At 29.2% G+C, this 13142-nt stretch overlaps 1 protein-coding gene across 3 annotated transcripts in view; it reads left to right on the top strand.

The window, feature by feature from the left end:
• The window catches only part of LOC107441918 (solute carrier family 35 member F3), a 222494-nt gene extending 214311 nt beyond the window's left edge, over window positions 1-8183 (top strand). For all 3 annotated transcript variants that reach the window (XM_071178553.1, XM_043043121.2, XM_043043122.2), the window contains exon 7: window positions 6271-8183. In XM_071178553.1, coding sequence (XP_071034654.1) covers window positions 6271-6503 — 233 coding nt within the window. In that variant the 3' untranslated portion in view covers window positions 6504-8183. The remainder of the gene's footprint in view (window positions 1-6270) is intronic.
• The last annotated feature ends 4959 nt before the right edge of the window (window positions 8184-13142 follow it).

The raw sequence follows: 13142 nt of genomic DNA, 5'->3' as shown, positions 1-13142 counted from the left end.
ACTTATATATATATATAACTGGGAAAAACTCTTTGTAACTCTTTGTTAAGTTTTACTTACGAATTGAATTTAAATGCACAAATAGAAAAACAATGGAACAGAAAATTTTTTGTATCTACGTATCTATATCTGAAATGCCTAATAATGGAATGTGAAAAAATTAAAATAATTTTATTTTTTTCTTAAGAAAAGGTGCTTAAATTTACATCGGACGTGAAGTCGCTATTGTACATAATAAATATGATGATCAAAGCCCTTGCTAAAACAACAATTAATTTATGCTTAGAAATTATTTTTATTTGTATGTCAGTTATTACTTCTGTAATTAGAAAATTTGCGTTTATGCATCTTTTCTACTAGTATACGAAAAGAATGTACCATAAACTTAGCTACAATTAAAATATAGCTGAGTTTCAAAATTTAAATAAAGTTAGTTCCCTAAGACTTATTAAAAAGGCATAAGTGTATAGATTCAAATTTACTTGTTTCTTTTTCTTAAAACTGTTTCCATAATATCATTTTTCTCCTTATTGTTGTATTTTAAGGTCTTCACAAAACCATGTTGTGATTTAATTTCAATTAAATTTTCATTTGTTTATGTTTTAGTGCAAATTTTTTTTTTGATTATTGCTATCCCTTACATTTCAAGCCGCTACTTGATTTAACTTGCATCGTATTCCAGAATTAAAATAAATTTCTACACCTCTTACCCCAATTTACAGGATAATTTCTAAAGGTTTACACCACACAATCCAAGTGAGAGCTTGCAAGCATGTAAAGCTTTCAAAAATAGCATATTTAAGAATGCTACATTGATGCAATCCTATTTTTTTTAAAGTTACGCATTTATTTATAGTATAAAGACATTAAAAATAACCTAAATATAAAGCATTCGCAAAAGGGAATCAATCCAATTGCTTGAAAAGAAATTATATATTTTTTTCCTAAAAGTAATATTAAATAGTTGTATTAATCAAAAACACGGAAATTGATAATTTTTTGACAAAAAAATTTTAAGAGGAAAAGTAGCTTTATAAAAACTGAGATAATTTAGGATTTTATCTTATTGTTGTCAAAAAAATGTGAGAATATTTAAAAAATACATGTGAATACCTTTTACTTAGGATATAAATATTTTAAGATTTTAATATTTTGAATTTTAATATTCTGGAGATAAAATTACCATTGTATTGCTTTTAAATTATAAAAAGAAGGTTAGTCAAACCATATCATAAAAAAACTATATTTTCAAAAGTTTTCTTAAAATGTTCATAAAATACAGAATTTTAATGAAAAAAAATATCTTTAAAGTAGTTTAGCTTTTAGTGTTGGTAAGTAATGGTAGTGAGTGCTTACCTATCCAGCTTTATGTGTCTCCTTTACATTTCATAAGCATTTTACGTAAAATTGATTTCAAATTTCTGTACAATATCAAAACATTTTTTAAGTATCTTTCTTTTGGTGAATTAAAATGTATTAACTGGATACTTAAGTTTCCCTGATATGAAACACGCTTAACTGGTTTATCTTTTTGTGATTTTTTTATAATTTGAAGAGTATCTGTAACTGTATGTTAAATTTTTACATTATCATGTAAATAGATTTCAGGTAGATAATTTAATAAAGAAAAAATTGAAATTTTAAATTATATATTTATTTTTTATGAATGGCTTATGCAGCATTATAAAATAGGTTTTTCTACCAAAAAAAACCAATAAGTGAAAAAAGGCGATAAAATTTATGAATTTCATTCGGCAAATCTCAAAGTGTTCAACAGCATTCAGATTGGTTTTAATTTTCATCTGGTTACTTCTTTAAATTACAGTCAGTTATGAAGCTTCAAAATGCTACTTTAATTAATAGTCTGGTTCTGGATCATTCCAGATCAAAGTTTTGTTAATTTTTTCTTCCGTAATTTTCATTAAAAAGATGAAAGATTAAATTATATTTGTTCAAAACATTATTTTATTCAAAACATATTGCAAACTGCTTGTTTGTTCACGATATTGGTTTAAAATCGTTTAATGAGATAAAATTCATTTAAAAATGTTAATTAAGTTTAAAAAGTTTAAACCATAATGAATGAATATTTGAATGTGATTGTATGTTCACCTAGACATCGATTTTACGTGTCATGTAAAACTCATCTACTTAATGAAATCATGTAGTCACGCGATCACACAGTTGAATACCAGGGTAAAATCAAATTTCCAGTGCCACTTTAAGAAGATTGATTTGCAGATTGTATGCTGATAAAGTTGATAATATCAATATGCTTTTTGATCAAGGAAATGCTGAAAGCCCCAAATATTTATTCATAATAATGTTACCAAAAGGAAACTTCATCATAAAACTCAAAACATAAAGTCTAAGTATGTATTTTAACATTTACAAGTGTGATGAAAAAACATGACAACTGATTAGTTTCAGTACACCTCCATATTTCAAAACATCTATTAAAATCAAAGAAAATATGTATGCCAATATTATTTTTAAGATGTTTGATGTTTATAGAAATTCTTCCATGTATTAAATATATATATATATATATGCTATATATATATANCCAGATCAAAGTTTTGTTAATTTTTTCTTCCGTAATTTTCATTAAAAAGATGAAAGATTAAATTATATTTGTTCAAAACATTATTTTATTCAAAACATATTGCAAACTGCTTGTTTGTTCACGATATTGGTTTAAAATCGTTTAATGAGATAAAATTCATTTAAAAATGTTAATTAAGTTTAAAAAGTTTAAACCATAATGAATGAATATTTGAATGTGATCGTACCTAGACATCGATTTTACATGTCATGCAAAGCTCATCTACTTAATGAAATCATGTAGTCACGTGATCACACAGTTGAATACCAGGGTAAAATCAAATTTCCGGTTCCACTTTAAGAAGATTCATTTGCAGATTGTATGCTGATAAGGTTGATAATATCAATATGCTTTTTGATCAAGAAAATGCTGAAAGCCCTTAATATTTATTCATAATAATATTACCAAAATGAAACTTCATCATAAGACTTAAAAAATAAAGTTTAAGTATGCATTTTAACATTTCAAAGTGTAATGAAAAAACGTTACAACTGATTAGTTTCAGTACATCTCCATATTTCAAAACATCTATTAAAATCATGGAAAATATGTAGGCCAATATTATTTTTAAGAAGATGTTTGATGTTTATAGAAATTCTCCCATGTATCAAACATATATATGTATATAGCAGCAAGAGCCCATGACAACAAGAGTTCAAAAGTTGTAAATACATTTTCATTCGAAAGCAACTACCTGTTTGGAGGTGCAATGGTATATATGAAGCAAAAATCAATTTTATGAAACATACGCAAAAAATGGGTATGATTAGTTTTTTAACACTCTGCAGTTTATTGTTAATTATGTATACTTTTCCCACTCGTGCATATAATTATTTTTTCACTTTAAATCAGCATTTAGTTTTCCCTTGAATTCCAAATTATGTCTCAAAATGCAATAATTCGGTTACACCAACATCTGAGAGTATTGTAACATTTTATCTATAAAGATTTTATGTGCAACCCATGACAACAAGAGTTTACAAATTATAGGTGCATTCTCATTCGACAGCTTCCTGCTTTGGGGACACAAAGATATTTATGAAAGAAAGTCCTATTTCTTTAAAAAATGATCTTAGTTAGTTTTTTATCAGTTTTCAATCTTATGTTTGTTAATTATGTCTTTTTTCCCAGCAGTTCATATAATGTTTTCAAACTATACCTGTATTTAGTTCACCTAGATTACACTTGAATTTCAAATTATACCTCTAAATGTATTAATTCGATTACATCAAATGCTGAGAGTTTTATAATATTTTATCTACTAAGATATTAACGATTCGAGCCCGTGACAACATGAATTCACAAATTATAATTGCATTCTCATTCGACAACAACTTCCTGTTTTGAGGACACAAAAGGGCTGCCAAGGCATCCCGTTTTCTGTCGAGATTTTCTGATGCATAATGTATGTTTCATAATAAACTGTGCATTATTCGATTCAGTTAGATGTTCAGGCGATTCTCTTCATACATAGATGATGAGACAACGCCACTTCCAAATGTATTCAGTGTTGCGATCAATGGAATGGTGCATCAGAATAGATACATTAGTTGGACTGCATTAGATCCATAGTTTGATATTGGCGAGAATTTTTGATATGGCGACACAGTGAATGCAATCTATTGTTTTGGCTGGGAAATTGTTTTGGCTTTGGAGCTTTCATTTCAGATGAGTGGCTCGTTATTAAATCAAGCATTTCGGAAATAGAGTGATGCTTCCTTGTTATAAGCAAAGTTTTCGATATAAAGTATTGTAAATAAACTTAACTTGTCGTTGAGGGTATTTAATTATGCAAGTCAATGTTTGATTAAGATTTTGTAATTAAAAATGGCAGTTAAAATTTATAATTTTAACTTTAAGGAAAGAAGTTAATTTCTATAAAGATTAAATATTTGTTTCAACTTATAGTACAAAAAAAATGTTTTTTGATCCTGAAATATAATTATGAAGCTATATGCTAATTAAACTGTTTTATTGTAGCTCCAAAAGTATTAATTTATGCATTTTTTAATTTTCTGAGAAAGTTTGCAATAAAGAGTAATATTTGATAGCTGTAATTTAGGAACTAAGTAAATAAGGTAAATAAGTTAGTTCATAATAAGTTGAGAAAGCGCTCATGTATTTTACGAGTGATAATACATATTTATATCTTGATTTAAAAAAATATTAATTCGATTTTTTAAAAAAAATTAAGTATAACTAGCGCTTTGATACAACTTGATATTTTTAACAATCACAAGTTATTACCAAACAGAATATTCCTTCTTTCAAACTTTTTTAAAGAAATCATGTATGTTTTATTAAAAAATAGATTTTTTTTCCTTATTAAGGAGAATTACAAAAAAAACTTGAAAAAATGAACAACGAGAAAGACAGATTAGTATGATTTAAGTCTTTGCTCCACAAGTGCAGTGGCTTTTTAGTACAGTACCGTCTCAATACAGATCGAAATCAATAATGACTTTAAATATCGAGAACTAGTTTTAAAAAGATTGTATACACGTTTACAAAAATCTGTAATTATTTCACAGAAGCAGTATATTTATACTAGAATTTTTTACCATGTTTGTACTACATAATGCTTAGACAAATCTTCCAGTTATGTCGGCAATGTACTGATCAAAGTATGTTAAGTATGTTCCTGTTATTTTCTGTATCAATAAAATTTAAAGAAAAAAGTCTAATCCAGACAGTAGTTTGATTCTATACTTTAAAGAATTGTCGAAAAATTAGGAAAGTTGGTATTTAATTTACATGACCCATTATCTTTCAGAAATTGTTAAGGGGCTATAATTCTGAACAAAATGTATTAAAACTAGTATAACTGACTAATGATTTATACGGTTAATATCCGTTATCCGTTTCAGTTCCATTTGAGAATGTGCATCCTTTTACATGGTAGCTATGCTTGCATGTGCATGTACATACGTACACTGTCTTCCCGGATTGATCTTTGCCTGCACCAAGGAATATATATCTCTCTATATTTGAAGATTTTCCTTGAACATTTTCTCCTGATTAACGACCTAGACACATTGATGCCCTATACAATTTCGCCACGTTCCACGATTCTCAAACAACGTCAAGGCTTGAACTGAAGATAACTGTTACGAGCATAATACTAATTCACGGTCCCAATTGTTGTACTAGCCGAAGGAATTCAAAAGCATACCTGTATTTTTTTAGTTCATGATTGGTTTTCGGTCATAAATTTATTTTCACGATCAGTGATTGTAACACTTTTTTTCTGGTCACCAGCCGTAATCTACTGATAAAAATTTTTGAGTGCATCATTCACTGAAAAAAATAATAAAAAAATCTATTGTAAACGCATTAAAAGCTAATTAATTATCGTTTTTATATTAGATTGCTAAATTACCAGAAGAAAATTTCTTTATGAAATTAATTTGAGTAATATAGTATACCCACTGTGAGGTGGGTTGTTACCTACCATGTCAACCTTCATCCATGAAAAGGTACCCCGACATAGAGTCAAGTTAACATGTCTTGTATACTAGTGAATTGTAGTTGTAATTTTGTAGTGGTAGATATGCTACACCCTTAATATTTTGTACTTTTTTCCCAAACAGATTTTATGATTACCTATAAAATCTTGCGTAACTTTCTTTTAAATGTTTTGAATAATTTTTTTAATTCTTTTCCAGCTATCGATGTGTATTTGTATTCCGTTGAATTCAGAGGAATGAAGCTAGCTGGTGTTGTTTTAAGCATGATAGGATTCTGTCTCGTACTTTTACCTGAAAATTGGCCCGATTACCTCAAAATGTTACTTATTTGGCGACGGACCAAATATTCTCAAGAAACTGTTTGCAAAATTGAATCATCTCGAACAAGCTATACTTCTCGTCTCAGAACACAAAGCGGCCGTGTCAAATAAACAGAACTTTTAAGAAAACTAAAGATTTGCTTCTTTGAATCTGACCAACGCATTGTTTAGTAACAAATACACTGACTTAGAATGCGCATTTTAAACAAGTACTTATCCGTTAGTTGGGTATCAAGCAAATCTTGGCTACTTCCGTGAAGCCTTGTCATCAATGCATCAACATTTCGTCATTAATTCGTCGGCATTGCATCTGCTGGCTACGGTTTCAGTTTATGTTAATTTTTACTTTAACTTTTTGCTTTCGGCTCGATGTATGTTGTCCAGTCTGCTTCACTTGTTGTACTAGCCTTAAGCAAAAAGTAAACAACATTTATCACAAATATTAAACAAAGCATATATAAGAGACGCAATAATGAAGGAAAAAAGATTTTGTTTGAAATTGTCTGATTTTTAATTTCTTTCGTACTTTAATGGCACTTAGTATAGTTCTCTTTACAGTTATCTTAAAGCGAACCTTAAAAATTTAACGGATTTTTTGATGCGATGAATTTCTTCTGGTATTCAGCTAACAGATGTGTACCAAAAATATGCGTAAATGTCATTGTTTGGGATATCCAGGTAAAGCTTTATGATGTTTTTAAGTTATTATAAAGCATATTTTTTTAGAAATTGCTCTTGTTTTTAATGTGAAAAATTAAAATTCCGTTTGCATAATCATTAAGATACTCATACTTGCTATGCAAACAAATAATCCGTGATACTTTAAAAAGAGCTGAAATATTTTGGGCAATAAAGTATTAAAAATATTTATTTTTGCATTTTAATTTGTATATAAGCCTAATTTATATTGATGTTTTCTACAGTAAGAGGAAAAAAATTGCAACATAAACTTTATAATGTATTCTCAAGCCGTCTTAAAAAGTCACAATATTTAATATGAATTATTAAATCATATTTAAAATACATATTTACTTTAGATTAAATGACTCGATGCTTTTATGTTTTTGCGCCTTTTTTTTATTCTAGTTAATATAATTATTTATTGAAACAAACTCGTAAGAATTCATGTAGGAAAATTTATTTTTATTTTTATTTTTTTAAAAAAAACTTTTAATATTTCATAAATTTTTATTACCGCTTATATATTTTTATATATTCTATTATTAATCAATAATATATCAATAGGCTTATCTTAATCGAAAAAATATTTATTTTTCTTAAGTTATTTTTTTATTGAATGAGTCACGCGCATTAATTCAAATGAAAGACTTGTTTTTGGATTGTTCAAAACAACGCTTCATTTCTTAAAAGCAAAATCTTCTATACCATATGTTCAATAAAAACAAACATCTTATTATAAATATTTCGAAGTGCTTATGAAAGTCATATACATTAAAATAGTTACTTGGAAACTTAGATTATATTTTAGTTGAATATAACATAGGTGCTATATGAGACAAGGTTGATTAATACATTAGATTGAAGATATGCAATTAGTTTTAGTTTATAAATTGCTAGTTCAAAGAAAATTTAGTTTAGATATGCTGTAGTAAAAGGTTTTTAATTTGCTGAAATAGATCATCAGATTAATATCGTGGTAATTATTTTTTAAATGTACATTGTGAATTTTCTAGAGTTGTATTTATGCTTGATATTAGAAAAAAAATGATGTAAATTGTTATGACACATATATTTGTGAAATTTTATTGTATTTGAAAATTTAAAAAAAAACTCACTAGGAACAATTCTGAAACTATCAGATGTTTCCGTTTAAAATCAAAAAATATGCTGCATTGTTTCTAAAAATTCCAATATAAATATTATATGAAATAAATATATAGTTTTTAACTATCATATTTACTTTAAAATAAAAGTAAATTATCTATTTAAAATATCTCAAAATCTCTAAAATATCTTTATATAAATAATCTTTAAAATATCTTAAAATATCTCAAAATCGAAGCTTAATAATCTCTTTCGATTATTAAGCTTCTTGAACTGTTTCCTTCTATAACATGTGCCAAGCTTAAAATTTACTGTGCAATACAAGCAAGAGCTTATACTTATTTGTATGAATGTAACAGAATTTCAAACGAATATAATTGTGGATATACGAAGCAAACCAATGTCAAAACTTAAAAATGTTGAAAAGATTTTAAATTTCTTTTAAAATCTTGTAATAATTGCTTCAACGATAATATTATGTCATTAGTTTAAACTTTCATAGCAGGCGTGCATATATATAACTGACCAATCAGAAGCAAGTTTAGTTTTGTATTTTAAATTCAGATTGCATCGCTATTGATTCCATGCCATTCAATTCTGTGCATCTAGGTTCACACTATAGCTGAGAGGGCAATTTGATTAGTCTCAGGACCTGCTAAACAAGGATTTCAATCTCAGCGTTGACGCCACAATATCTTTTCTATTTTATAAATACATAAAGAGTTTAGAGTGTCCTGCAATTTTACAGTGTCCCAGGACTATTTTAATACAAAACTATCATTTATGCATAAATGACTCATTATCCACAGAGCTCCAATATCCATTTAAGTTTTATTTTTATGGTTTAGAAACTATGCAAGATGCCAATGGTTACAAAACCGTACAGTTTTGTATACATGATTTCGTAAATCGTACCCGTTGTAAGCCGTTTCAAAACCGTAAAGAGAAAAAAATATGTTCCTAACCATAATCTTTATTGTTAATCGGATGAACAGACTGCTGTCGGTTATTTTGTCTTAATTACAGAATGAAAATTCTAACATGCCTAGGAAACTCGTGCGAGCTTTCACATTAGCATAAAATAACATTCTTTCCTAAAACTATTTAAGCTATTTCATGTACATATCTTTAATATTCAAATTTATGGCATAAATTGTAAAAAACTATTGCTCCAGTGGTTGCACAGTATCATGATTAAAAATGACAATGGTTTTCTCTGCAGTAATCTACAGTTATATTTTTATGAAATTCTCATAACAGCAATTTACTGTTTCTCACAAAATCTGACTAAACTATGTCTCATAAAATTAATCATAAAAACATGTACTTGACTATAAAATGTAAATAAACCTATATGTTTTTGTATGATAATAAATTTCGTTATTTTTATAGGAGCTCATTCTTTGTAAAGTAAAGTGAAAAAATGTAATGGATTTTCTAAACTGACATAGAAAAAAGCGTATAAGTTCCAATAAAATATAAAAGAAGGTAGATAATAGTTTCGGTCAAGTAGGCTGTTGTTAAAACCTCGAAGAACCGCATATAAGTGAAGCCGCAAATGTTTTCAATATTTTTGATATCCTCCACCCCTTTTTCCCACAGTGTCACATTTCACCATACTCCCTACACGATTGCCACGCTATATTATATTAGGGGGACCAGAAAGTAAGGTCTTTTCGGTGCATTTTATATTTATTATGAAGAGTTTATTTTTAATCAATAATGTATTCACTCTCGTTAGAAACTACCTTTCAATATCAGATCGAAAATGAATCAAAATAGATCGAAAAAAATGAATTGGTTTTTATGACTAACGAATATTTAATGCACTGAAACGAAATTACTTTCCGGTCCCCCTAATATATACAAGTGAACTTGAAGTTCAGAAGCAAAACACAGGTTTTAGGTGTCTTAAAATTTATTTTTTAATTTTTATTGTGCGTTTTAACGAGATTAAACAACAATGTATACTTAGTTGATTTTATGTATATTTAATTTGATTATATGTTTACTTAATTTGATGAAAAATTAATAATAAAAATGAAAAGCCAAGAATTTAATCTGTTGATTTTAAATATTTTTATTTTAAGTGAAACGTAAAATGCGACTTTTCTCGTTACCCCTTCGATCACTCTTATCTCAAATTGTCACAATTTCACCCTTTAATCGTTACATCAATTATGATTAGATGTAAGTTAAAGCGTTTCACTGATCCTGGTACCTGCTTACAGCGCAAATGTATCGTGAAAATAAATGTTTAGATCATACATTAAGTGTTATAGACCATAGGTTCTAGTATTGTGCTCCACGGAGCCTTTAGTGCTCCGATAAAAGATAAATAAGAAAAATATGAGTGGAAGATATTTTAAATTTTTAAAATTTAAGAAGAAAAATAAAATTTAAAATAAGAATTAAGAAAATCCTTGTTGTTATATATATATATATATATATATTNGCTATAAAGGCCAGCAACTTTCCCTTCTCATAAACGGCATCTGAGGTTTTGCGTAGCATTTGCGACTTTCGAAAAAGCGTAGAAAATGCCTCTGAGACGTCGGCGAGCTCAATACCATCAGTTAACGACCGGGGAACGTGACCGTATTATCGAACTCCATGAACTTGGTTTGTCGCTGCACGCAATAGCAACTCGTGTTGGGCACAACGTGAGTACCATCCAACGTTGTGTCACACGATGGATTCAGGAAGGTCTACGTGCACGCCGAAGAGGAAGTGGTGCGCACAGGTGCACGTCAGAGCGCACAGACCGGCGTATTCGCCAGTTGACTATTCGAGACCCTTTCTCCACGGCACGTGCCATCCGAAGCCGGTTGCCTTCAGGAGCAGGTGGATCTGTGTCCACCCAAACCATACGCAACAGATTGCATGAAGTACAGTTACGTGCACGGGTACCAGCAACAGGGGTACCGTTGACCGCTTTACACAGGGCTAGACGCCTGGCGTGGTGTCATCGTCATCGTACCTGGACCATCCAATGGCATCGGGTATTGTTCACGGATGAATCTCGTTTCTGTCTGTGGAGAAATGACGGCCGTCGACGGGTATGGCGGCGACCCGGAGAACGCTACGAACCAGCCCATTACGCCGAGCGTCACAACGGTCCTACACCGGGCATCATGGTTTGGGGTGGCATAATGTTTGATCGCAGAACGCCCCTGGTACACATTCACGGCAGTTTGACAGCGGACCGCTACGTCACACAAGTTGTGTATCCCGTTGTTCTGCCCTTGCTGCAGGGCGTACCTAACACGGTATTCCAGCAAGACAATGCCAGGTCGCATGTCGCACGGCAAACTCTTAACAGCCTGACTGGATTTGATATCCTTCCCTGGCCGGCAGCCTCTCCAGATCTGAATCCCATAGAACACCTATGGGATCTCATTGGACGTGGCATGAACAGAGGACCAATGGAGCAAACCATCGATGATCTGCGCACAGCAGTGGATGTGGCTTGGCAAAAATTACCTCAGGCAACCATCAATGGAGTCATTGATAGCATGCCTCGCCGGATTGAGGCCTGTATATATGCCCGAGGTGGCCACATTAGATATTGAATAAATTGCTTTATAATGATTTTATTAGTTTGTGTTTTTGATCTTTTGCATATCCATCTCTCTACTATTGCTCCTGAAATTTGCATGACGCTACGTGCATTATTTCTTGATGTTGCAATTTCACTTTTGAGGAGTGTATATATATATTAACTAAAAAATATACGAAATAAATATAAAATGAGATGTAAGAAAAATACAGAAGAAAATATAAAATGTAATCTATAAAGCGAGAAGAAAACTCAAAAGAACATTTCGGAATCATTCCAGAATGATTAAAAATATTTTTGTAATAAGTTTGCCTGATTACAAAATATGAAATAGAAGCGTAAATAGAAGTTGGAAGCGCAAGTAGAGGGATATTTTATGGCACATTCTTACTGCAGTACTGAAGCGTGTATGATTTGTTAGTTTCCTTGGGTTTAATTCTTTGGATTAGTTTCCTTGGGTGTAACTTAAGATTTATAATTGATAAGGTTGATATTTAATCATGCAATTTGAAGGATTTTAGAAAATGAACAATTATTTAAAGATTATATTGGGTCCTTGGGTTAGTTTCCTTTTGTTAACTTAAAATTTATAATTGATTTTTGAAAAATTAACATTTATTTAAAGAGAAATTGACATGCCCGATTTGCGATAATTTTTAGCCACGGATTTTCCCGAATTTGATTTGCAAATGGTAAAAATATAAATTTAGTTAACAAAGAAATGTTTAGTAAATTTAATTGCAATATTAACGTACAATTAACTTAATGATTTTACATAAAAATTGATTTCATTAGTTAGATATCCATTGTTTTCTTTATCAAAATTTGAAAGGGTTTGCCTATATGACTTTTTGACAAACAAACATTGCTGCATTACTTTTAATTCTATTAATTTAATTAAAAAATGTATTTAAATAAATGTTTTTAGGAACATAAGAATCGCAAGTGATTAGTTTATTTATATTAATGCTAAAATAATTTCTGTTATCGTATAAATCAACGATGCAAACATTTTCTTCTTCTTTAAAACCTAAATCCATAAAATTAAAAATAATATTATCATCATTATGACGAAGAAAGATTAATTCCTTGGGGTAAAAATTATTCAACAAAATTGTATAATCTTAAAAATTAAAGATAATTAGATCTTTAAGAAATTTAATATTTAGAGTATAATGTTTTTCATTATAGTGTTAAAATAAGTTAGCTATGTGGGACGAATTAGACCCTTGTGGCATTCCAATAATTTGAATAAAAATATTTTCCATTGTGAAGATAATTATTAAAAAGACAAATATCAACTTATTATTTTTTCTAATTTATTTATAATTTATATATAAATATTATATTTTTCCCAATTTACACACACACACACACACATATATATATATATATATATATATATA

The sequence above is a fragment of the Parasteatoda tepidariorum genome, chromosome 3, assembly GCF_043381705.1.
Source record: "Parasteatoda tepidariorum isolate YZ-2023 chromosome 3, CAS_Ptep_4.0, whole genome shotgun sequence".
Taxonomy (NCBI): domain Eukaryota; kingdom Metazoa; phylum Arthropoda; class Arachnida; order Araneae; family Theridiidae; genus Parasteatoda; species Parasteatoda tepidariorum.
This window is presented reverse-complemented; position numbering and strand designations above follow the sequence as displayed.